Here is a 27,851-nt window from a genome sequence, read left to right as displayed (position 1 = left end):
GAAGTCTTTCTCCTGATGCTCTCCCCTCTATACAATGCTTAACTCTTTAAAGAATTAGGAATGGTAGTTTCCACTTTGAATATACTTTCTGGGACGATAGTAAAGTGGAAGTCTAATGCTTCCAATCTGCTAACCCAGGTCACAGTCCTTGGAGTTTCTGAGTCCCAAGGCAAACAGATGATGAAGGTTCATCCTCCCAGATAATTTCTTACAGATTCTCCTTTCCCTCTAGGAAAGAAGATACGTAGATGTATGTCTGGGTTTCCTCTGCTACAAGTGTGTGTGTCAGTCGCTCAGTTGTGTCCGAATCTTTGCAACCTCATGGTCTGTAGCCCACCAGGCTCCTCTGTCCATGGAATTCTCCAGGCAAGAACACTGGAGTGGGTTGCCATGCCCTTCTCCAGAGGATCTTCCCAACCCAGGGATCAAACTCAGGTCTCCCGCGTTGCAGGCAGATTTGTTACTGTCTCTAGTTAATAAGGGAGCTTTTGCCTTTTAAAACTCTTCTCTTGCTACCCTAACAGTTTATCACACGGACAACTAGGATGTCCATTAAAGAGGGGGATTCCTGGGTTCTGTCCAAGAACTACAGAATCAAACTCTCAGAGAGTGAGCCCAGGAATCTGCATTGCTAGCAAATGTTACAGTGAGTTTCATGCACACTGAAGTCTGAAAGCCACACAGATTTAAAATACAGCTTCTTTAGAGTTGGGAATAGGGATAGGGACAAGATGAGGAAGGCTCTTCCCTCTATATTTTGGGTCAATTTATTGCTAGGAATATCCCTAGCCACTTGCTGAATGTATCTGCCAACCAAATACAGCTGACCCTTGAACAACACAGAGGTTAGGGGCACCATAAAGTTGAAATTCTCTGTATAACTTATAGCAGATCCCTGTATCCATGGCTCCTCCATATACACAGTTCTGCATCTGTGGATTCAACCAGCCACAGATCCAGGAGTACTGTAACGTTTACTACTGAAAAATATCTGCATATAAGTGGAACTGTATAGTTCAAAATCATGTTGTGCAAGGGTCAACTGTATACTGAATGCTCAAGGAACATTTTTGTTAAAAGACTATTTAAGGAGCAAAACATGGTTTCTTCAGGTCTGTGATAAAATATTTTGATTCTTCCAAGATAGAATTTGTTTTATTCTAAATGAGTTAAAGTTTTTTTTTTATAGTCTTATATGTTATGTGTTCCCTCCTAGCTCAGTAGGTAAAGAATCTGCCTGCAATGCAGGAGACCTGGGTTCGATTCCTGGGTCAGGAAGATCCCCTGGAGAAGGAAATGGCAACCCACTCCAGTATTCTTGCCTAGAAAATCCCATGGACAAAGGAGCCTGGCGGGCTACAGTCCATGGGGTCGCAAGAGTCGGACACGACTTAGCGACTAAACCACCACCACCATGTTATGTGTACAGAAGAGCTGTAATTTTTAAACTATGGAAGTAAAGCCAAACTTTATTTAGATGACAGGCTTGCTCTAAAGCAGACCATCAAAAAACCACTTGTGCTTCCATGTTAGTTAAAACTTGGTTTAAAGAATTCCTGCAAAGAAAAAAGAAGAAATGACTGAAACATAATCAATGAGAGAAAATTTAAATCCAAAATAACAACAAAAACTTAGAGTTGTAAGAAGGATCAAACAGTTAACAAATGAGTCAGCACACCCTAATGTTGGAGGCACTGTGATGTTGATCTAAGGAGTAAGGGAACTGACAGGAGCACAGTGGTTAAGGATAAATCTGAAAAGAAGAGAGATGAGCAGGCTAAGAGCATAAAGGCCTGATCATCATATCCTCCCAAGAACCAGAAAACTAAGGATTTTAGAAACAAAAATCTAAGCTACAAAATAGAAGAGAAATGGGACTTTTACTGGGTCCTTTGAGTTTTAGTTCAATGGGATGCACATATATTACATTACACTAGTAATACCACTTTCTTAGGGCATTGTTAAAAAGTCTAACATTAGTATCTGATCAAAACTGTATAATCACATCAGTATCTGTATGAGAAAAGGACCCCAGCTTGATTTTCAGTTATTAATTATCAGTTCCTTCTTGTATTCCCATCTTGGGAAAATGGAACTTAGAAAAACTCAGCTTGCAAAACCTTAGAAAACTGAGCCCATTCTTCTATAAATGTTCTTTGTGGAAGAGAAAACTAGATAAGAGAAAACTAGATAAGGAGTAGATAGGAGCAATAAATGATCATTCCCCAGGGGCCTTCCTGTGCAGGAGACTGTGCCGTTCAAAAGGGAGGCAAGTCACTCCTGCCTATTAATTTGTTAGTGGAGAGTGTAAGTAGGGGTGTGTGTGTGTGTGTGCGCGTGCATGCGCATTGTGCAGATGTCCATGGGCATTAGTGTGTGACTCAGAGGGACATGGATGGGACTGATCAATTCAGTCTATGAACTTCCGTTGTACCTAGCAGCAGGATATACGCTCCCGTGAGTGCTGTCTGGAAATGGTATGCAGTGTTGGGTATATGTCATAGTCTATCCTCCTCAGCACAAGAGAAGAAAACAGAGACAAAGAGATGGAACACCTACACTCTGAAATTCTCCTAACCTGGGGCTCAGAGCAGTTGGGAGGGAGTCAGTCCTCATCCCTTTCTGCCCTCTCCAGATGGCCAGGTGAGAGGTAGAGTTCTAACAATAAGGAAGAAAGAACTGAAATCAGACTGTCACTTGACACTCACTCTGGATGTTGTGGGAGGACACAGTCTTTTTCAAAGACAGAGTGGAAGCAGTAGACTTGAAATTTGTAAAAGATGGTGTGGCTGCACGGAAACAAGAGAAGCAGTGAAGGAATCATTAGCAAAACCCTCTAGAATTAACCTGTGATTCAAGACAACAAAGCAGCCCTGAAAACAAAGAGCAAAACTTACCTGCAAACAACTTTCTTTCTAGTTCCTCTTGAATTTTAAGAAGAATCCTTTCCTGTTCTAAGGCTTCTATGTACTTTGAGTAGCACCAGGTTGGCTGCAAAAACAATTTTGCAAAATTAATTTTAGAGATATTTGCCCCAGGAAATAAACTGAAGGTAAGACAGCTTATATCAACCCCTTCATTTAAAGGCCTTTTAATGTCAAAAAACAGAATATAGAAAACATGCACATTTCATAAATTTATAATTATAGGAATTGATCTACATTTATATAGATATATTTATGATGAAGTAAAGGTATTTCTCTTTAGCCTTGATCTAAATTTTAATAATTTGATTTTTCTTCTAGTTTTATTCAGATATAATCAACATATAGCACTGTTTAAGCTAAAGGTGTATAATAATAATGATTTGACTTATACACATCATGAAAGGATCACAAGAGGTTTAAAAAACACCTTTCATCACATATAGATGGAACATTAAAGAAATAGAAAAAATTATTCCTTATGATGAGAAGTCTCAGATTTACTCTCTTAACAGTTTTCAGTTGTAACATATTACTTATATTTATATATAATATATATTAAAAATTAACAAAATGAAATATAAAGATATTTAAATATATATTAAAATGTTTATATTTTAATATATATTTAAAATATACATTTATCTGTCCCTTCTCCCCAGCCTTCCCCCCAGCCACCATAAGCTCATTCTTGGAGTCTATAAGTCTGCTTCTGTTTTGCAGATAAGTTCATTCGTATCATATCCTTTTAGATCCCACATGTAAGGGGTGTCATATGGTATTTCCACTCATACTGAGTGAAGTCAGACAGAGGCTCTCCAGTCCATCCATGTTGCTTCAAATGGCATTATTTCAATCTTTTTAATGGCTGAGTGATGCTCCATTGTAAATATATACCACGTCTTCTTTATCCATTCCTCTGCTGGTGGACATTTAGATTGCTTCCATGTCTTACTTATTGTAAACAGGGCTGCAATGCACATTCGGATGCATGAATCATTTCAGACCATGTTTTTCTCCAGATATATGTCCGGCAGTGGGACTGTAGGACCATATGGTAGCTCTATTTTCAGTTTTTTAAGGAACCTTCATACTTTTCTCCACAGTGGCTATATCAATTTACATTCCCACAAACAGCGCAGGAAGGTTCGCTTCTCTCCACACCCTCTCCAGCATTTATTGTTTGTGGACTTTTTGGTAATAGCTACTCTCGCAGGTATGAGGTGATATCTTATTGTACTTTTGATTTGCATTTCATTATAATTAGCAATGTTGAACATCTTTTCATGTGCCTAATGGCCATCTGTATATCTTCTTTGGAGAAATGTCTACTTAGTTCTTCTGCCCATTTTTTTGAGTGGGCTGTTTGTTTTGATGCTGTTAAGCATCACGTGTTGTTGTTGTTCAGTCACTAAGTCATGTCTGACTCCTTCAACCCCGTGAACTGCAGCATGCCAGGCTTCCCTGTTCTTTACTATCTCCTGGAGTTTGCTCAAACTTATGTCCATTGAGCCGGTGATGCCATCCAACCATCTCATCCTCCATTGCCCCCTTCTCCTCCCGCCCTCAATCTTGCCCGGCATCAGGGTCTTTTCCATGAGTCAGCTCTTCACATCAGGAGGCCAGAATACTGGAGCTTCAGCTTCAGCATCAGTCCTTCCAAAGAACATTCAGAGTTGATTTCCTTTAGGATTGACTGGTTTGATCTCCTTGCAGTCCAAAGGACTCTCAAGAGTCTTCTCCAGCACCACAATTCAAAAGCGTCAGTTCTTCATCACTCAGGCTTTTTTGTATAGTTCTGTGTATTCTTGCCACCTCTTCTTAATCGCTTGTGCTTCTGTTTGGTTCTTGCCATTGCTGTCCTTTATCATGCCCATCCTCACATGAAATGTCCCCTTGATATCTCCAATTTTCTTGAAGAGATATCTAGTCTTTCCCATTCTATTATTTTTCCTCTATTTCTTTGCATTGTTCACTTAAGAAGGCTTTCTTATCTCTCCTTGCTATTCTTTTCTGCATTCAGCTGGGTATATCTGTCCCTTTCTCCTTTGCCTTTTGCTTCTCTTCTTTTCTCAGTTATTTGTAAGGCCTCCTCAGACAACCCTTTGTCTTCCTGCATTTCTTTTCTTGGGGATGGTTTTGGTCACCACCTCCTGTACAAGATTACAAACTTCTGCCCATAATTCTTCAGGCGTTCAGTCTACCAGATCTAATCTCCTGAATCTATTTGTCACCTCCACTGTATAATCATAAGGGATTTGATATAGGTCACACCTGAATGATCTAGTGGTTTTCCTACTTTCTTCAACTTAAACTGGAATTTTGCAATAAGAAGCTCATGATCTAAGCCACACTCAGCTCCAGATCTTGTTTTTCCTGACTGTATAGAGCTTCTCCATTTTCATCTGCAAAGAAAATAATTAATCTGATTTCTGTGTTGACCATCTGGTGATGTCCATGTGTAGAGTCTTATCTTATGTTCTTGAAAAAGGGTGTTTACTATGACCAAGGCGTTCTCTTGGCAAAACTCTGTTAGCCTTTCCCCTGCTTCATCTTGTACTCCAAGGCCAAACTTACCTGTTATTCAGGTACCTCTTGACTTCCTATTTTGCATTCCAATTACCTATGATGAAAAGGACATCTTTGGTGTGAGTTCTAGAAGGTCTTGTAGGTCTTCCTAGAACCGTTCAGCTTCTTTGGCATTTAGTGGTTGGGACATAGACTTGGATTACTGTGATACTGAGCGGTTCACAAGCTGTTTGTAAAATTTGGAGACTAATCCCTTATTGGGAGAAGGCGATGGCACCCCACTCCAGTACTCTTGCCTGGAGAATCCCAGGGACGGGGGAGCCTGGTGGGCTGCCGTCTATGGGGTCACACAGAGTCAGACACGACTGAAGCGACTTAGCAGCAGCAGCAGCAATCCCTTATCAGTCACATCATTTGCGCATATTTTCTCCCAATCTGTGGGTTGTCTTTTCATTTTGTTTACTGTTCCCTTTACTCTGCAAAAGCTTTGGAGTTTAAGTAGGTCCCATTTGTTTATTTTTGTTTTTATTTCCCTTATTCTGGGAGATAGACCAAAAAAGATATTGCTATGATATACGCCAAGAGTTTTCTGCTTATGTTTTCCTCTAGGAATCCTATAGTATCTGGTCTCACATTTAGGTCTTTAATCCATTTTGAGCTTATTTTTGTGTGTGGAGTTAAAGAATGATCTAATTTCTTTTTTTTTTTTTTTACATGTAGCTATCCAGTTTGCCCAGCAACATTTGTGGAAGAGACTTCCTCTCCCCTTATTTTTATACTGTGTTTCTGAAACTTAATGCTAGTCATTTCCTAATAAATGTTCTTCTAAATGGCATTAGGTATCACACACTTTTAAATATATATTTTTCAATATATGGCTTTACAAAATTGGACATTTATCTCAATAATAGCTTTATAATCTATCAGTTATCTTAGCCGGGAGGCTGAACACATTTGACATTTCGAGTACCAGAAACATTGTTTCTTAAGCTAGTATTAGCCTATGATATAAACACTTTTAATATCAGTCTTTAAAAATGTACATAAGTTAAACTTATAAAATTTCTGGGACACTAATGTATGTTATAAATATAAACATAAAAATTGTACATATATTAGTTGCTGATCATGTATTATCAAAAAGATATATTAGCTATTGTTCATATATGTACATATATTAGTTTTTGATCAATTTTATGACCACTTCAAATAATTTTAAAAATTGATACTAGCATTTGACATTCTTCTTTCTTCTCTTGACCTAAGAATATATCAACCTACATATATTCTTATATATATGATTATCTCTTTTCCAATAAGATAGTTATCTCAACTTCTGCCACTAAAATCTTCTTCATATGTATCCAGAAATTATTTTCTCTGATTATGTTGTTCAGGATCAGCCAAAATTGTAATGTTCTCTGAAGACTCAAGGAAACTCTATTCCAGTCTCTCCTCAAGGAATTTTAGCCTTATTTTCAAAGAAACATATATCTATTACTTTAAAAATAACTCAGCTACTGCATGACACCATCCAATGCTCTAGAGAAGAAGTGATATCTCTGATATCTTTCCTGCTTACCTGTCGGCCGTACGCTTGCATGCCTAAACCTGGGTCACTAGTTAAAGCAGCTGCTTTGATAACAGATCCTGAAGTACTCGAATATTGTTTGATTCCATCCTGTAATTATATTAAATTAAATTATTCTAAAAAGGGGGTTATTAAGGACACTTACTACTACAATAAGATAATGATATCTTTATGACATGTAGTATGCTTCACATACTATATTTAATTCTACTCTGTTATATAAGTTCTCTTACTATTTCCATCTCATAGGAAAAAAATGAGGTTTTGGGAAGTGAAGTGGTTTCCCTGAGGTATTAGAACTGATCAATGGTAAGGCCAGGATTCAAAACTAGGTAGGCTCACTCTAAAAACTGCACTCCTATCTACTATACTATACTGTCTTGGATCAATAATACCTTACAATTGTATAGTTGAGTACCCTACAAGTTCTTTTATTCATATCATTTCAATTAATCCATCTCACATCATATGAGGTTAATATTATCACTATCAGTTGATAAAATTGAGGTTAAGAGGGTTAAGAGTCATGCCTATGGTTACCTAGATAAACCCAATGCTTTTCATAGTAAGTGATTTTTTTCAGAAGATATATTTTCATGTTACAAAAAAGTCATGAGTTTCCCATATTCACTTTTTCCAACATTTTCTCATATGTATTCATTGACAATAGCATTTTGGAACAAACTTATACTCTATTGGTCTTCTTTACCTTATACTTTCTGTGTTAAAATAAATGCATGTGAGAAATCTGTTGTTACTAGTTCAGTTCAGTCACTGAGTCGTGTCCGACTCTTTGTGACCCCATGAACCACAGCACACAAGGCCTCCCTTTCCATCACCAACTCCCGGAGTCCACCCAAACCCATGTCTATTGTGTCGGTGATGCCATCCAACCATCTCATCCTCTGTCGTCCCTTTCTCCTCCTGCCCTTAATCTTTCCCAACGTCAGGGCCTTTTCAAATGAGTCAGCTCTTCACATCAGGTGGCCAAAGTACTGGAGTTTCAGCTTCAGCATCAGTCCTTCCAGTGAACACCCAGGACTGATCTCCTTTAGGACGGACTGGTTGGATCTCCTTGCAGTCCACGGGACTCTCAAGAGTCTTCTCCAGCACCACAGTTCAAAAGCATCAATTCTTCGGCACTCAGCTTTCTTTATAGTCCAACTCTCACATCCATACATGACTACTGGAAAAACTATAGCCTTGACTAGATGGACCTTTGCTGACAAAGTAATGTCTCTGCTTTTTAATATGCTGTCTAGGTTGGTCATAACTTTCCTTCCAAGGAGTCTTCTAATTTCATGGCTGCAATCACTAGTAAGTGATGGCAATACATTTACTGTATATAGTACAAATATTTAAATTAAAATTCCTGTGTTTTCTTTAGGATTATTTACCCTACAAAATGATTGTCAATATTTATACCTAACCATGTTAGCATTTACTAGTTGACAGATATAGACAGATCAGAATATCACTTATGGACACTTGCATTTCCATAAATGAAATGTAATATGGATGATACAAACACACTCTGGATTTTCTGGAGAGATAGTAATTTAAGATTTTCTCTACTCTCATTCACACTATATGTTCCAACTTTTGTTTCAGACAATATATTTACCAAAGCAAACTTTGGTAAAGAAAATACTTGGGATGACAGAGAGCTGTGACGTTCTTCCTAAGAATTTGAGATACTGTAAGAGATCTTCTTTATATCCTCCTTACTTCTATAACCTTTATTCAATAAGTGTACATTGAGATAACTTCCCAAGTGGTACGGTGGTAAAGAGTCTCCCTGCCAGCCAATGTAGCAGACACAGGAGATGTGGGTTCAATCCCTGGGTGGGGAAGATTCCCTGGAAGAGGAAATGGCAACCCACTCCAGAATTCTTGCCTGGGAAATTCCATGGACAGAGGAGCCTGGTGGGCTACAGTCCTTAGGGTCGCAACAAGTCAGACACGACTGAGTGGGCATACATGCATACATTTAGAACTATTTGTTGAATAGTTGGTAAAGAATCCGCCTGTAATGCAGGAGACCCTGGTTTGATTCCTGGGTTGGGAAGATCTGCTGGAGAAGGGATAGGCTACCCACTCCAGTATTATTGGCCTTCCCTTGTGGCTCAGCTGGTAAAGAATCTGCCTGCAATGCGGGAGACCTGAATAGAGTTTACTATTTAAAACCAACTCAAATTAACCTTTTCTTTGAGATCCTTTACTTTCCCCCCACAAATAATTAATTACTAAATTTCTGGGATTTCAGTTTTTTGTTTATATTCTTTTCAGTTAAGTATATGTGTGTGTCTTTCTATCCTTACACTATATGTAAATTTTATATTTATGTTCCTAGCATATATAAAAGGGATAAATAGATCATCAATAAAATTCTATGTAGTAGATAATCAATAAAAGTCTGGTGAAAGAAGGAAGAAAGGGATTAGGATAGGGAGCTCTTTTTGAGAGACTATTTAGGCCACATTAGTAAAAAATGCAGCAGGCTCACATAGGACTCATCTGATTGGTGAAGTTATTCACATGCCACAGACGTAATCAGAAAAAAGCTCCAATTGTACTTAAGTTAGACAACATTCTATTTTTTGCTCCCTAAATGAACCCTTCCATATATTTTCTTTCTGAGCCTACCAAATTAGTATCACATTCATGTGGTTCAGTCAGACACGTACTTGCCTCAAGGGTCTGAAGAAGGTAAATATGAGGGTTTTTATTTAGTGAACTCTGTTTCTTGTCAGATTATATAGATTGGGCCAGATGCATAGTTGGTTTGAGGGAGAAATCAGCTTTTGTATTATATGATCTATCACTTATTACCCAAACCACTGGAAGGGAAATAACTGCAGAAATTTTTAAAATAAATAATCCAAAACTAATTATATTTAAGTGTAATAACATTTCATTTCCATACATGAGCTCTGTGCTCAGTCATTCAGTTGTATCTGACTCTTTGTGACCCCATGGACTGTAGCCCACCAGGCTCCTCTGTCCATGGGATTTTCCAGGCAAGAATCCTCGAGTGGGTTGCCATTTCCTCTTCTAGGAGATCTTCCCAAAACAGGGATTGGACCCATGTCTCTTGAGTCCCCTGCATCGGCAGGTGGATTCTTGACCACCAGCGCCACCTGGGAAGAAGATACAAGTCGCTCATAAGCTGTATATGAGTGAATATTTGCCCTATGATTAAAGAACTTTTAATACATCAACAAAAATACGTGAAGTCATATTGTGAAGAACTGATTCAGTGGAAGCAAGATTTTACAGACACCTCTTCCTATTTTCTTGCTCTTAGGCCTTTCCCGATTCCCATTCTATACTGGAAATACCCTCAACCTCCTGATAGAAAACATCAACCAAAGAGAAGCTTTTGAAAATCTGGTAACTTTTTGCAGTATCATTCATATAAAAATGTTGTTATATATTGAATACTTATTAAAATATTCTAACAATAGGATATGAATAATAACAATACCACCAAAGCTTAAGAGACGCCACGTTACCAGCGCCTCTGCTCCCTTTTGTGTCGCCTGCCCAATCACATCATGTCTCCACCCAACCTACACAGGTAAACACTGTACTGAACTTTGTGTTTATCATTCCTTTTTTTAATATTTTATCGCATTTGTATTGATTCGTTTTATGTGAATTTTAACTTTATATAAGCAGAGTTGACTGGTTATATTTTTGCAACTTTTCCAGTCAGCAGTATATTCCTGATGTATGTCTATGTTTATTATTGTAGTATAGTTTATTTGTTTTCCATCACAGCAGTGTTCTACTACATGAATTTATTTTTAACAATCTCCTGTTGATATTTGGATAGCTTCTGATTTTTTGCTTTTGAAAACATGGGTGCTATAAACATGTGCATATGACCTGATATCTGTGTCCATAAATTACTCTAGGATATATGTATTTACAAGTAGATTGGATAAATTGAAGGCTAAGTGCATCTTTTAATTTACCAGATAAAGTAAAATTGTTTTCTAAAGTTCAATCTATACTCTCATCCATAGTGTATTAGAATTCTAACTACTCCCTGTTATTGGTGGTTGAGAAAAATATAAGACATTTCAAAATGAGCAGAAAATAACAGGTGATATCCCATAAAACCATTGCAAGAATAAAACAAAGTGAGAAGTCCAATATTTTAGTTGATAACAGTACTCTCCAAGAAATCCAATCATGAATCATAAAACTCTAACATAGGAGCCCAAAATAGATAAAATATTCCTATACAAACATTTGCATATATGACATAAAACTCCAAATCCTAAATGCAGAAACTCAGAACAGAAACAGACCAAAACATTTTAAAAGGAAAATGTAAAATGACTGTTTACTGAACTTAAAAAAGATTGAAAAAACCAAAAATCTCTCAGAAATGAAGTACCCAAGGTATCATGAATATGGATCATAAAGAAAGTGTATCAGTTCAGTTCAGTTCAGTCGCTGAACTGAGTGTCCGACTCTTTGTGACCCATATACACAAATATATGTAGCATTAATATAAATCCCCCTCTTCCAAACTTGGCAAAAGATATAAATATACAGAATCAAGAACTTGAGCAATCCTCAAACAGAAACAACCCAAAGAAATCTGCATAAGACATATCATATTCAAAATTCTGAAAACTAAACACAAAGAAAAGAATCTTGAAAGCAGTGAGAAATAACAGCTTACATAAAGGAAAAAGAAAGAACAAAACAAATCTTGGAACATCAGAAAAGAGTAAAAATAGAGCAAAAGTAAGGGTTAATACAATAGACTTTTCACTTTGAGTTTCCTGATTTATGTTTAACAGTTGAAGCAAAAATTATAAAACTGTCTGATGGGATTCTCAATATATGTTGAGAAGTATTTAAGATAATTGTAAACAGGTGAGGGGAAAGAGACTTAAAGGGAGGTAGTTTTGAGACCCAAACTGGTAAAATGTCAACACCAATAAATTGAGAAGTTATGCTTGTATAAGGTGATATCTAAGTAACTGCTGAAACATCTAAACAGAGAGACACCAAAATGAAATTCTAAGAGATGTTCAAGTCATACACAGGAGTGTAAGACAAGGAAATAGAAAAAAGAAGAGAGGGAATAAGCAAAACAGAAAGTACAATGACATTTAAAAACTAACATATCAATAATTATATTAAAGATGCATAGACTAAATACACCAATTAAAAGAAAGAGATTGGTAAAGTAGATTAAAAACCAAACACTACCATGACCCAACTATATGCTGTCTATAGGAAACTTAATTCAAATATAATGATATAGGTAGTAATGTAAGCAGATGGAAAAAGATACCACGTGAAAATCAAAATACCAAGATGATACTATAGCTTTAGAGAAGTTTGGCAATTCCTCAAAAGGAGCCAATAATTCAACTTCTAGGTCCCAAGAAAAATTAAATCATGTCTATATATATAAGGTTGCATAAGAATGTTCACAGCAGCATTATTAATAAAGCCCAAAAGTGGAAACAACCCAATACATCAGCTGGTGAACGGATAAGCAAAATGCATTTCAACCATACAGAGTAATACCAGTTAGTCATGAGAAGAATAAAGTACTGACACGTGCTACAAATAGATGAACCTTGAGAATACCATGTTAAGTGAAAGGAGCCAGGCTTAAGAACCACATACAGTATTATTTCTTTTATATGAAATGTCCAGATACAGAAAATAGATTAGTGGTTTCCGGAGGCTAGGAAGGAAGAAGGAAAGGGGAGTGATTGCTAATGGGTATACAGTTTCTTTTTGGGGTGATGAAAATGTTCTACAGTTAGGTAGTGGTGATAGTCACACAGCTCTGCAAATATACTAAAACCATAAAATTGTGCACTTTAACAGTGTAAATTTTATGGTATGAGAATTAAATTTCAATAAAGCTGTTATAAAATAAAAGCATTCAAATAAGAAGGAGGAGGAGGAGGAGGAGACAGCGGTGGGAGTGACTACATAACATTTTATTGTAACAGCCCCAAACAGGAACTAACCAAATGTCCTTTAATGAGTGAATGGCTGCACTGTGGTACAATGTACTTCAGAACACTGCTGCTGCTGAGTCGCTCAGTCGTGTCCGACTCTGTGCGACCCCACAGATGGCAGCCCCTCAGGCTCCCCCGTCCCTGGGATTCTCCAGGCAAGAGGCTAGAGTAGTGTGCCACGGCCTTCTCCCAACAGAACACTGCTAAACAACAGAGAGGATGAACTGCAGATACACATGACAGTGTGGACTCATCTCCAGGGTATTTATGTTGGGTGAGAAATGCCAGTCTCAGGAAGTCACATATTGTATGATTCCATTTATAAAACATTCTCAAAAATGACAAAATTATATAAATGGGGGAAAGATTCATGGCTAAAATATTAGGATAATTGGTTGGAGATGACTTACAGTCACAAGGAACATCTTTGTGGTGCATCTTGGATAGAGTGTTGGTTACTCGAATATACACATGTGACAAAATGGCATGAACTATACACACACCTTGTATCAATATTAGTTTCCTGATTTTACTATTGTAATAGCAAGGTGTAGCCACTGGGGGAAACTGGGGGAAAGGTACATGAGACCTCTCTACTATTTTTGCTATTTCCTAATTGGAGAAGGCAATGGCACCCCACTCCAGTACTATTGCCTGGAGAATCCCATAGATGGAGGAGCCTGGTGGGCTGCAGTCCATGGGGTCGCAAGAGTCAGACACGACTGAGAGACTTCACTTTTCACTTTCATGCATTGGAGAAGGAAATGGCAACCCACTCCAGTACTCTTGCCTGGAAAATCCCACGGACGGAAGAGCCTGGTAGGCTTCAGTCCATGGGGTCGCTAAGAGTCGGACACGACTGAGTGACTTCACTTTCACTTTTCACTTTCATGCATTGGAGAAGGAAATGGCAACCTGCTCCAGTGTTCTTGGCTGGAGAATCCCAGGGACAGTGGAGCCTGATGTGCTGCCATCTATGGGGTCGTACGGAGTCGGACATGACTGAAGCGACTTAGCAGCAGTAGCATGAATGTTAATTATCTCAAGATAAAAATTTTTTCTAAAAAAATTAGAATTTGAAATTTTAAAAAATACCAATAACATTATCTTGAATATGAAATACTTTGGAATAAACTTCACAAAATATATTCAAGATGTCACAAAAAATGCAAAATCATTGATGAAAGAAATTAAAGAACTAAACAGAAATAAACTGTGTTCATGGATTAGAAAACAAAATGTTTTCTAATTTATGACATAAATTCTCAAATTGAATTATAGGCTTACTACAATCCTGATACAATATCTCAATAGTTAACATGTGAAAAATTGTTCCATCTTATTAATAATTACATGCATGCTCAGCCGCTCAGTCATGTCCAACTCTTTATGACCCCATGGACTGTAGCCCACCAGGTTCCTCTATCCATGGGATTATCCCAGCAAGAATCCTGGAGAGGGTTGCCATTTTTTCCTTCAGGGGATCTTCCTGACCCAGGGATCCAACCCGAGTCTCCAGTGGCTCCGGTATTGGCAGGCCGATTCTTTACCACTGAGCCACCTGGGAAGCCCTTACTAATAATTAGGTGGATAGAAATGAATGCGTTAGTATGATGATATACCATTTGTCATCAACAGATGGACAAAAATTTGAAAGTCTGAACATACCAGATGAGGAGAAATAGGAACACAGACTGACACACACTCATACTCTATTACTTAACCATTCCAAAAACATTTTAATCACGTGAATATGGAGGCATTTACAGCAGTGTTGTTTGCAGTGCTATTTATAAACGTATAAATTGAAAAAATACAATAAAGAAATAGTTCAATAAAATAGTATATTTATGCATATGATGGGAATGCAGCAATTAAGCTGAATAAATGAGATCTATCTAAGTAGAGCAGTGTGGGTAGAATTAAAAACAACACTAAACTTAAAATGCAAGATGTAGAAAGTACAATATGTGCTATAGAATGAACTATGTCTCTCCCAAATTCGTATGTTGATGTCCTAACTTTCACTGTGACTGTATCATGAGATAGGGTCTTTAAGAGGTGGCTGTTGTTGATTTCCTAAGTCAGGTCTGACTCTTTGTGACCCCATGGACTGCAGCTTGCCAGGCTCCTCTGTCCTCCACTATCTCCTGGAGTTCATTCAAATTCATGTCTGTTGAATCAGTAATCCTATCTAACCATCTTGTCTTCTGCAGCCCCCTTTTCCTTTTGCCTTCAATCTTTCCTAGCATCATCAGGGTCTTTTCCATTGAATCAGCTCTTTGCATCAGGTGGCCAAAGTACTGGAGCTTCAGCCTCAGCATCAATCCTTCCAATAAATATTCAGGGTTGATTTCCTTTAGGATTAACTGATTTGATCTTCTTGCAGCCCAGGGGACTCTCGAGAGTCTTCTCTAGCATCATAATTTGAAAGCATCAATTCTTTGGCACTCAGCCTTCTTTATGGACCAACTCTCACACGTGTACATGACTACTGGAAAAACCATAGTTTTGACTATCTGGACATTTGTTGGCAAGTAATGTCTGCTTTTTAATATGCTGTTTAGGTTTGTTGTAGCTTTTCTTCCAAGGAGCAAGCATCTTTTAATTTCATGACTGCAGTCATTGTCCTTAGTTACTTTGGAACCCAAGAAAATCTGTCACTGCTTCTACTTTTTCCCCTTCTATTTGCCATTAAGTGATGGGACCAGATGCCATGATCTAGTTTTTTGAATGTTGAGTTTCAAGCCAGTTTTTTCACTCTCCTCTTTCACTCTCATCAAGAGGCTCTTTAGTTCCTCTTCACTTTCTGCCATTAAAGTGGTATCATTTGGGTATCTGAGGCTGTTGATATTTTTCCTGGCAATCTTGATTCCAGCTTGTGATCCATTCAGCCTGGCATTTTGCAGGATGTATTCTGCATATTTGGAGAAGGAAATGGCAACCCACTCCAGTATTCTTGCCTGGAAAATCCTGTGATGAAGGAGCATGGCAGGCAATATAGTCCATAGGGTAGTAGAGTCAGACACAACTGAGCAACTAGACTTTTCATTCTGCATATAAATTAAATAAACAGGGTGACACTATACAGCGTTGTCATACTCCTTTCCCAATCTGGAACCAGTCTGTTGTTCCATGTCTGGTTCTAACTGTTGCTGAATACAGGTTTCTCAGGAGACAGGTAAGGTAGTCTGGTATTCCCATCTCTTTAAGAATTTTCCAGTTTGTTGTGGTCCACGTAGGCTTCCTCATAGTCAGTGACGCAAAGTAGATATTTTTCTGGAATTCCCTTGCTTCTCTATGATCCACTGGATGTTGGCAATTCGATCTCTGGTACCCCTGCCTTTCTAAACCCAGCTTATACCTCTGGAAGTTCTAGGTTCAGATACTGTTGAAGCCTAGTTTGAAGGATTTGAGCATAACCTTACTAGCATGCAAAATAAGTGCAAATGTATGGTAGTTTGAACATTCTTTGGCATTGCCTTTCTTTGGGATTGGAATGAAAATTGACCTTTCCAGTCCTGTGGCCACTGCTGAGGTTTCCAAATTTGCTGACATATTGAGTGCAGCACTTTAACAGCATAACCTTTTAGGATTTTAAATAGCTCAGCTGGAATCCCATCACTTCCACTAGCTTTGTTCGTAGTAATGCTTCCTAAGGTCCACTTGCCTTCACACTCTAGGACGTCTGGCTCTGGGTGAGTGATCACACCATCGTGGTTATCTGGGTCATTAAGACCTTTTTTACATAGTTCTTCTGTGTATTCTTGCCACCTCTTCTTAATCTCTTCTGCTCCTCTTAGGTCCTCACCATTGCTATCCTTTATTGTGCCCATATTTGCATGAAATACTCCTTTGATATCTCTAATTTTCTTGAAGAGATCTCTAGTCTTTCCCATTCTATTGTTTTCTCTTTCTTTGCATTGGTCCTTTAAGAAGGCTTTCTTGTCTCTCCTTGCTCTTTATTCTCTAGAACTCTGCATTCATTTGGATCTATTTTTCCCTTTCTCCCTTGCTTTTCGCTTCTCTTCTTTCCTCAGCTATTTGTAAAGCCTCCTGAGATAACCACTTTGTCTTCCTGCATTTCGCTTTCTTTGGGATGGTTTTGGTCACTGCCTCCTGTACAGTGTTACCAACTCTGTCCATAGTTCTTCAGGCACTCTGTCTACCAGATCTAATCTCTTGAATCTATTTGTCACCTCCACTGTATAATCATAAGGGATTTGATTCAGGTCATACCTGAATGGCCTACTGGGGCTTCCCTGGTGGCTCAGATGAGGGAGATCTGGTTTCAATCCCTGTGTTGGTAAGAACCCCAGGTTTAATCCCTAGGTTGGGAAGATCACCTGGAGAAGAGAATGGTTACCCACTCCAATATTCTGCCTTGGAGAATTCTATGGACAGAGGAGCCTAGCAGGCCTCAGTCCATGGGGTCACAAAGAGTCAGACACGACTGAGCAACTTTCACTTTCACTTTGAATGGCCTATTGGTTTTTCCGTACTTTCTTCAATTTAAGTCTGAAATTTGCAATAAATAAGGAGCTGATGATCTGAGTCACATCAGCACCAGGTCTTGTTTTTTTCTGGCTGTATAGAGCTTCTCTGTCTTTGGCTCCTCTCTTCCCCCTTCATAGATCATAGTCTTGTCGTGATGAAGGGGCTTGCATAACTCAGTGAAGCTATCAGCAAGGCCATGCAGGGTCACCCAAGACAGACCAGTCATAATGAAGAGTTCTGACAAAACGTGGCCCACTGGAGGAGGAAACAGCAATACACTCCAGTATTCTTGCTGTAAGAACTTCATAAACAGTTTGAAAAGGCAAAAAGATATGACACCAGAAGATGAGCATCCCCAAGGGCAGAAGGTGTCCAAAATGCTACTTGGGAAGAGCACAGGGCAATTACTAATAGCTCCAGAAAGAATGAAGAGGTTGGGCCAAAGTGGAAAAGATGCTGAGTTGTGGATGTGTTTAGTGGTGAAAGTAAAGTCCGATGCTATAAAGAACGATATTGCATAGGAACCTGGAATGTTAGGTCCATGAATCAAGGCAAATTGGATGTGATCAAGCAGGAGATGCAAGACTGAACATCGATATTTTGGGAATCAGTGAACTAAAATGGATGAGAATGGGAGACTTTAATTCAGATGACCATTATACCTACTACTGTGGGCAAGAATCCCTTAGAAGAAATGGAGTAGCCCTCATAGTCAACAAAAGAGTCCAAAATACAGTACTTGGGTGCAACCTCAAAAATGACAAAATGATCTTGGTTCATTTCCAAGGCAAACCATTCAACATCACAGTAATCCAAGTCTGTGCCCCAACCACTGATGCCGAAGAAGCTGACATTGACCGATTCTGTGAAGATCTACAAGACCTTCTAGAACTAACACCAAATAAAGGTGTCCTTTAAGAGGTATTTAGGGTTAAATGGGAGAAGGAAATGGCAACCCACTCTAGTGTTCTTGCCTGGAGAATCCCAGGGACGGGGGAGCCTAGTGGGCTGCCGTCTATGGGGTCACACAGAGTCAGACACAACTCAAGCAACTTAGCAGCAGCAGCAGTAGGGTTAAATGAGGTCATAAGGGTAGGGTCATAATCCAAAGGAATTGTGGCTTTACGAGAAGAGAAAGGATGAGAGCTTCTTTCTCTCCCCAACTTGTGAGGACACAACAAGAAGGGGGCCTTGTGCATGCAGGAGAGGTCTCACCAAGAGTCTTATTAGCTGGCACCTTGAGCTGGGACTTGTAGTCTCCTGAACTATGAGAAAGTTAATTTCTGTTGTTTAAGCCATCTAGTCTGTAATATTTTGGTATGGTAGCCTGAGCAGACTAATAAAATATGGCACTATTTATGTAAGTTAAAGTACATACAAAATAGTCCTCTGTATCATTTATGAATCCATATACCCATATAAAACATTATCTTAAAAAGGAGTTGTTGAGAACATATCCAAAACTTAATGGTTGCTCTTGGAAGTGGGGAGGGTAATAGAACTCAGGGTTGGGGGCTTTCCTGGTGGCTCAGTGGTAAAGAATCCACCTGCCGGGCAGGTGACATGGGTTTGATTCCTGATCCAGGAAGGTCTGACATACTGCGGAGCAACGGAGCCCATGCGCCACAACTACTGAGCCTGTGCTCTAGAACCTGGGAGCCACAATGAGAGAGCCACCGCACCGTGACTAGAGGGAAGTCCATGTAGCAGCGAAGACCCAGCACGGCCAAATAAGTAAATAAATAAAATCATGCATTAAAAATAAAAAAGAACTCAGGACTGGGGTTAAGAGGTACAGTGTTCTGCACTATTTCACTTACAAAGGAAAAATGAAAAACTAATGTAAAATATGTTAACAGTGTTTATATTGACCTGGGGAAACATGGGGGTTATAATTATATTACTTTTATATCTTTAGATATATTTTAAATTTCTTTTAAAAAAGAGAATAGGGGTAAAGCTTATAAATAAGATGAAATATGTTATTTGTTACCCCTTCTCAAGTAAAAAAATAGATAAAGAGAGATAAATTGATAACGGACAGACAAAGAGGCAGCCTGGGCAACTTACGACTCATAAGTTTCACAGTCAGTGTATCATTCTCTAATTTTAATATTGAAAATGCTGTCCCAAGTGCATAATACTATCTCATTCATTCCCAGATTTATTTGGTAAATAATGATTAATAATTGAACATGTGCTGGATAGTGGTGGAAGTATTTAATAAGACAGATGGTATCTTTGAGGATCTCAGTTCAGTGAGAAAGACAGATGCAAAAACTTACTCGTAAGACAAATATAAAGTGCTCTCCAAGAGAGGTACATAGATGAGATGATTTTTGAGGTAATTTTTTTAACTTCAAAACAAGTCTGAAACTTCTGACTGAAGGCTTAAAAGTCACTAAAATCCATACTTTATAACTTCTCTGTATTTTTGCTCATCCCAAATTCTACAAATGTACACACAGCATTTGCAGAGAAGAAACCAATTCTGAGTCCACATTGGAACCACTTCTTTGACTTGCTTTTCATTGCTTTTGTTATTATAATCATACAGAATGGACTGCCTCAGAGAATCCTGCCCCTCTGCCTAACTGTTAAAGTGCTTTGGGTTCAGAACCCTGTCCACCTGTAGGCGGCAGGAAAGAAGAAATTAACACATCCCCTGCCCAAGGCTTGCCACTGTAGGAGATGTTTGCAAGATTAATGGCCTTTTTTATTTTGCTTCCTCGTCTCCCCCCATCTCTGATCTATAAAAATCTGGCATCCAGACCTCAATAAGATGGTTATTTTGAGGCACTAGTCTGCCATCTTCTGGGTCAGCTGGCTCCCTGATTAATGTCTCTTCCTTGCCTCAACCCCTCAGATTCATTGGCCTTTCGTGTGGCGAGCAGAGAGAGCTTGGACTCAATAACAATATCACATACCTTTTTAAAAAGTCTGATTAAACCCCAAATGATTCTTGTCTCACCTTTACAAATTTTTCATCTTCTATGACTGCCATTTTCTTTTTCTGCTTACTATATTCTTGTCTTCTCTCCAAAACACTCATAATTTTTTCATCAGTTAAGTTCTTCCTAAACTCACAGAACTGAGGCCAAAATTTAAACAGAACTCCAAAAATTGTCATCTGTATAAAAAACAAAGTATGTCTCAGATTACAATTTTATACAAATGTACCAATTTTAACTCTAATTCACCATAATAATGGATTAACTATTCTATCTTTAATATACAGCATGTTTCCTCCAACTTATTGTCTCCAGACATCTTGGTATAGTTTAGCTTGGCACATGCTTATCATCAATGTTTTTTTACTACCAACGAGAAGTCTTTCTTTTAAAAAAACATACACTTAAATACAGTTAAAAGTCACTTTATACTTTATGTTTCCCTAACCAATTGATTGTATTAATAAAGAATCCATTAGGTCTTTTTAAATAAGAAATACATGTTTTCTTTTAAAACTTATACCAGTAGATCTGCCACACACTCGGCTGTTTTATGCAAGTATTCCAAATATTCAGTTCATCAAGGGGGACTCCTCTCCACCCCTCCTTTCCCTTCTTTTAGAGAAAGGAAATACCATTTTACCTCTGGAAAAGCTCTTAAACAAAGCTGCAGATCTAAGAATAAATCTTGAGTAACTTTTAAATGATACAATCTCTCTTTTATGTGAGAGCAAGAAAAGTAACATTTAAAAAGCAGAGTGGTATCCTGGACAAATGCTTTCTATGAGGATACTCTACATTAAGTGATTAATTGTGATATTTATAGAGATAAGAATTGTTGCTCAAATTTTCATGCCAAGTTTTTCCATTAGTTCCAGAGGCATACGTTACTTCCAAGAAGGTAGGACTTGCCACATCAGATCAAGTCCAACATCTTGTTGCTGGGAATGGACTTTACCTAATGCCCTGGAGAAAAATGAACCATCCCATTAGGCTCTAAGCCAACTTTTCAGCAGGAAAGTGGAGTTTTTAGAAAGTAAATGCTGCAGTGATCAACAGAGTCCTGAACATCATGATACATTTCATCACTCCTTTCTGTACATGAATATCATTAGTAATTCTATAATTATTTACTCCCTTTACGATACCATCTTGTCACTGAATTCTATAGCCTCTTGGGATTGTGAACACAAAAGCTAAAGATACTTTATTTGACGAAGTGTAGGCTTTAAAAAAGTTTTCATTTCCATTTATCTACCATGGATTTTGGGGCTTTCCAGGTAGCATTAATGGTAAAGAACCCTCCTGCTAAAACAGGAGACATAAGAGCCTCAGGTTCGATCCCTGGGTCTGGAAGATCCCCTAGAAGAGGAAATGGCAATCCATTCCAGTATTCTTGCCTGGAGAATTCCTTGGCAGGCTACGGTCCATAGGGTCACAAAGAATCGGATATGACTGAAGCAACATAGCATGCACGCCATGCTTTAAGTAATCCCCTGCTCCAATGTTAAAGGATCACGGTAGTTTTTATATGAATTTCTTAAACACTCCTCTTCCACCTCCATTTACCAACTATTGACCCTACTTCTCAGTTCTTTCTCCAAAACCTGAGTCATTTCCAGCCCTCAAATGTATTTGTCACCTAGAAGGCTTCCCAGTAAAAGTTACCCTATTAGGGCACAATATTTCGAGGCAGACATAAAATCTCTCTATTTCTGGGAATCCCTTGGAAGTTCAGTGGTTAGGGGTCCACACTTCCAGTGCAGGGGGTATGGGTTTGATCCCTGGTCGGGAAACTAAGATCCTGTGTGCAGAACAGGGTGGCTGAAAAACAAATGCTCTATTTCTAAAAGTTGCAGTTAATAACATTCATGTTATTCATGAAAATTGCCCTGTACCTCCAGAACCTTAAAAGACAACCAGACTGTTAGAAAATTTTTTAATAAATATGGAGCTATTTCCCACATTGCCAGTGGATGGGCAATGGTTGCAGCATAAGTGAAGAGTGTCAGTGAAAATATGGCTGAGTGACAAAAACTTCTAAGCTATTAGGAATGCAGGTGGGGGAAAGGCAGATGTTACAAGTGAAAGCAATACTAAAAGAGGCAACAGCTTTTTATTTACTCTTCAGTCCTTTTACGCAACGTTGCTCTATTGCCAATTTGAGCTATTTCTCTCATGTTTGATCTCACATCATTCATTCATGTTTTCAAAAATGATAGTGTCTATTCTGTTCTAGGCATGCAGGCCACAGCAGCAAATAAGAAACAGTCCCTATTCTCAAAGACCTTACAGTCCAGTGGGAAAGTCAAGCATGAGAACAGCTATTTTCAAATTTGTATGATAAGTGTTCCAACAGGGACAAACACAGGATATCACAGAAGCATAAAGGAGAGAAGATGAGACTGTGAAAAGCTCTGGAGGGAAGAAAGTAAGGCTTCTCTGCTGCTGCTGCTGCTGCTGCTAAGTCGCGTCAATCATGTCCAACTCTTAGCGACCCCATGGACTGTAGCCTACCAGGCTCCTCTGTCCACGGGATTCTCCTGGCAAGAGTACTGGAGTGGGTTGACATTGCCCTCTCCAGTGAAATGCCTGCTGTTGCTACTGCTAAGTCGCTTCAGTTGTGTTTGACTCTGTGCAACCCCATAGACGGCAGCCCATCAAGCTTCCCCATTCCTGGGATTCTCCAGGCAAGAACACTGGAGTGGGTTGCCATTTCCTTCTCCAGTGCATCAAAGTGAAAAGTGAAAGTGAAGTCGGTCAATCATGTCCCACCCTTAGCGACCCCATGGACTGCAGCCTACTGAGCTCCATCATCCATGGGATTTTCCAGGCAAGAGTACTGGAGTGGGGTACTATTGCCTTTCTATGGAAGTACAAGTATTTCAGTGGGCCATCCCTGGTGGTCCGTGATTAAGACACCACACTTCCACTGTAGGGGGCATAAATTTGATCCCTGACTGGGGAACTAAGATCCTGAATGCTGTGTGGCCAAAATAAAGCAAAAAATAAAATAAAATGAAATCAATGCAGGGATGCAAGTTCAATCCCTGTCAGGGAATGAAGATCCCACATGCTGTGCAGCCAAAATAAACAAACAAATAAAAGTGAAAAATCTAATATTTCAGTAAGACAGAGATAGATGGCAGTGAGTGGAAAGGTATCTGCTTAGAGAGATATCGATGAAGGAATATGGTCTCCAGTCTGAGGACAATGGGAGTAGTTGAAATTGAGAGCAGAGAAGTGACATGATCAAATACACATTTTGAAAAAGATGGCTCCATCTGCAGTAAGTTAAATGGTTTCGAGAGAGTCTAGGGGCAGGGAATTTTGGTAATCAATGTGAGACACTGCAGACATAAACTGAGGTAGTGGCATGGAGTTGGAGAAAAGTAGATAGAGTAACAGATAAGGAGACAAATGGATACATGTTAGTGACTGAAGATCACCGAAGGTCAGGGAACAAAGGAGAGAGAAGACATGAAGGTGCAACCAGATCTCTGGCTTGCACACCTGGGTAGGAGGTATGTCCTTCTCTGAGCTTCCTTAGGGAACACGGAAACAATAGACCTGGTGAGGTGAGGCCCCTAAATATTCTCTTGTTCTCTGATACCCTAAAGATTATATTTAAGATATATCTGGGACTTTGTTTTGGGGAATGAGACAGAGGCATAAACTAAAGGACTCCAGTAAAGTTCCCTGGCTGCACTCCCTGGACAGTGTGGCGGAACCAACCAACATAAGCAGCTCAAGACGCTCACCGTCAGCCTCGAGGCTGTGATCTGGATGGGCAAGCCTTGGCCTGGCCATCAAGAGACCGGGCTAGGCTAAGTGATCTTCTCATTAACAGATGCTACAATTCTGACACCATGTTTTCTGTTTCTCCCTAGCAGATCGTCAATCATTTGTCTATATTTTTCCCTATTTTAATGCATAATTTGGATGGTGAGTCTGCTTTCGGTTCCTTTTAGGACTTAGAACACAGCCGGCTTGCAAATGAAAATGTTAAGGAATAATGGTCTTTTTCCATGCTCAAGGGCATTCATACCCTAAATCTCTGTTTCATATCACTTAAATCATGACAGGGCCTTCCCTATTACCCCTATTATAATTTATTTTTCTTAATCATTTTTCAGGAACAACATCACTAAAAGGCTTTTCAAAATGCAAATAAACTATGTTCAGCAAATCACTGTTTTCTATTATTTATCTTAAAGAGAAGTAACTTGAGCAGGTTAACAGGCATGATTTTCCTTTCATGAGCTTGTGTACTTTATGTTGGTTGGGTACTTAAATCTCCTCTCACTTACTTTATGAGCTATGTGAATATTCCAACTTTTAAAAATACACAAATCTTGGGACACACATAATTTACACATTTCTTATGGTAGCAGATATTTTAAAAGGAAATATGAATGGTGGGAAAGGAAGGAGAAATTAGTTGGGGATTTATAAATTAGAAATAAAATGATAACCATGCAAAGTCAAAGTATATAGAATTTTAAAAATTGTACTTGCTGTATATTACCATCAGCAAAATAGCAAGTTACTAGTTTCTATGTTATGTGGCGTTGGCAACGTTTTTCTAATTAAATAGAATAAATCCCAGGATTAGGAGGATTCAAACCTTGCCAAATATGAATAATACAAAAACTTTAAAAGAATATCTAGACTACTAATCTATTTTAAAGTATGCTTACTACATGCCCTGATTTCTTACCTGTGCCTCTCTGAATACATATGGTCCCAACTCCTTCCTGTGTTCAATAATCTTCTGGGCTTGCTCTACTGGAATGTCAATTTGTAAAGCTGGGGGGATGCTGGAATTAATAAAGCAGTTGATAATAGTCATAATCTTCTTGTGTATGATAGACTCATCACAATGAGAATGGCACAAGTCCTAAACAAGGAGGAAAGATAGATCAATACGTGATTAATGCATTAATAGAACACTTTATAAGTGAAGTGAAGTCGCTCGGTCGTGTCCGACTCTATGCATTAATAGAACACTTTACAGAATACATCAATATGTCTTTAAGTTAATATAATTGTAACTTCAGGTCAAGAGAGTACTGGGACATGTCAAGACTATCTTAAAAATCAGAGATTTCATTTTTCTTGGATTTGAAGAACCTAAGACTTTTTCTTTTTTGCTCCTAGCCTGTGTCTTCATGTCTTTGTGCGTCATGTTCATTGACTCATTCGGTCAATCTTTGCCTTTTAAAGGAACCTGAGACTTTGACACATATACCTTAAGTAAACACAGATTTCATTTTAATCCTGGTTGCTTCTTCTCCTGGCAAAGAAGCAGCTTTAGTGTCTGCTTTGACTCATTTAACAAATTCATATTAAGTACCTGCAATATGCCAGACCTTGAGGTGAGCCCCAAGACACAGTACCTGTCCTTTAAAGGCTCAATATCTACAGGATGAGAAGCACGAAAACACATGATTCCAATCTGAGATAGCTAAGTAAGTGGCACAATGGAGAACAAGCACCTAACTCAAGTTACAAGTGGATGCAAAAGCTTTTTCCACCATAACTGCTTCTATGCCAAGGTGATTTAGACTCAAAAATGCTAGCATATTAATGGGAATGCTGTATTTAATAGGTGTATTATTATGTATCTCAGTATCTATATTTTTTCAGATAACCTATTACATTATCATCTTTATAGCTAAAGAATTTAAACATAGTAATGATATATGTAATGATAAAAGACCCAGTTTTATGTCAGAGATGTAAGGCTATCACTTTTTAAGACAAAGAGGGTAGCTGAGCTTGAATTATGACGTTTCTTTGCTAAAGATATTGTTCTCTAAATCACTAGAAAACACAAAAGTTTGGAAACTTGTAATTCTAGGCCAGAAATTAGCCAGCATTTATTAAGTGCTCACTGTATGACAGGCATTATAATAACGGTCTTAAGGACAGTTAAAGAAAATTTCTGGTGTTTGCCATATAAAACATTACATAAATAAGTTATAAGTTTGGCATAAATTATATGTGAAAAATCTTGATATAAATGTTACACTGAGACAACAGTTAGCATTTTTATGCAATTTAGTATTCCCTCAGAAAATGCCTATTTATAACACATGCTTGCTATGTTACCCCAAATTAAATTTTTTGCTGTTACTAGTGAAATTATCATATATTTGGTGAGCTGAGTTAATTATTATTTTTTAAATTAATTTGTATTGGAGTATAGTTGCTTTACAATGATCCTGGTTTTTTATTATTATGGAAATATAAGGATTGTGAAATAAAAACAAATTTGTGAAATTATACAATGTTAATTTTGAGAGTGTAGAGTCAGAATTTAGACAGAATCCAACCTGGTATTTTTTTCTGGTTTTTATGCCCTACTCTACCATTAGCTGAGTTCACTTTTACTTATTGTTAAGGTCTCAGTTTAAGCACACAGTCGACCCTTGAACACGGGCCAGGGGTGGCGGGTGGTTAGGGCACCAACCCCGCCCTTGCAATTGAAAATCCACGCATAACTTTACAGTTGGCCATCTGTATCTGTGTTTCCACACCTGTGGATTCAAACAACAGTGGACTGTGAAGTACTGTAGTCTGAATTTGTTGAAAAAAACTCAGATATAAGTGGACCTCGCAGTTCAAACCCTTGCTGTTCAAGGGTCAACTGTACTGTCCTCTAATAAACGTTCCGTGTCTGCCTCGGTCTAGGTGGTGGCCAGCTCAGGGACTTCACTGCACCCGTGCGTCTCCCAGCCGTTGCGCTGCTCACACTCGCTTAACCACCCGCTCCGTCACTTGTCTGTCCCTCCTCTAACACTGCAAGCCCTGAGAGGAAAGGCTTGACCACAGGTTTTAGCCTGGCCCTTGGTAGATGCTCAGCAAGTGTTTGCTGGATGTATATATCCTTCCAGTCTTTTCTCTTTGGGGATATATACACACACACACACACTTTATATTAAATCATACTGCTTTCTAGTAGCTAGGTTTTAAAAAATCAGTAAGATGAAGATATTTTTCCCATCACTGATTAATCTTCCAACAGCAAATTTGTAATGCCTTCAGAGTATTCTCATGCATAGATGTATTGTAATTAAAGTAAGCAATGTCCTGCTGTTCAACATCATAGTTCTTTCCAGCTTTTCACAATTCAGAACTATCTCTGATTAAGATCATAGGAGCCACCCCTTTGCATATTATTACAATCGTCCCTGGGAGGGAGTATAACTTAGTGGTTAAGGCCACAAGCTTTAGCAATAGAATGTCTTGGCTCAAATTCCAGCTCTACTACTTAGTTAGCTGTATGAGGCGCAGAAGTTTAACTTTTCTGTGCCTTAGTTTCTTCATCTGTAGAATGGTGAGAATTAAC

The 27,851-nt window shown here is 38.5% G+C and overlaps 1 protein-coding gene across 3 annotated transcripts in view; it reads right to left on the bottom strand.

Annotated features, from left to right (window-relative positions):
• Window positions 1-1,449: 1,449 nt before the first annotated feature.
• The window catches only part of RGS22 (regulator of G protein signaling 22), a 138,814-nt gene continuing 112,412 nt past the window's right edge, over window positions 1,450-27,851 (bottom strand). Inside the window, exons 22-27 of one of the 3 annotated variants that reach the window (XM_027561441.1) lie at window positions 25,218-25,397; window positions 20,518-20,676; window positions 7,036-7,134; window positions 2,898-2,991; window positions 2,709-2,789; window positions 1,450-1,556 (exon numbers count right to left, since the gene is read on the bottom strand). In XM_027561441.1, coding sequence (XP_027417242.1) covers window positions 1,546-1,556; window positions 2,709-2,789; window positions 2,898-2,991; window positions 7,036-7,134; window positions 20,518-20,676; window positions 25,218-25,397 — 624 coding nt within the window. In that variant the 3' untranslated portion in view covers window positions 1,450-1,545. The remainder of the gene's footprint in view (window positions 1,557-2,708; window positions 2,790-2,897; window positions 2,992-7,035; window positions 7,135-20,517; window positions 20,677-25,217; window positions 25,398-27,851) is intronic. The other 2 variants (XM_027561443.1, XM_027561442.1) reach the window with 2 other exon arrangements.

This window comes from Bos indicus x Bos taurus, chromosome 14 (genome assembly GCF_003369695.1).
Source record: "Bos indicus x Bos taurus breed Angus x Brahman F1 hybrid chromosome 14, Bos_hybrid_MaternalHap_v2.0, whole genome shotgun sequence".
NCBI lineage: Eukaryota > Metazoa > Chordata > Mammalia > Artiodactyla > Bovidae > Bos > Bos indicus x Bos taurus.
This window is presented reverse-complemented; position numbering and strand designations above follow the sequence as displayed.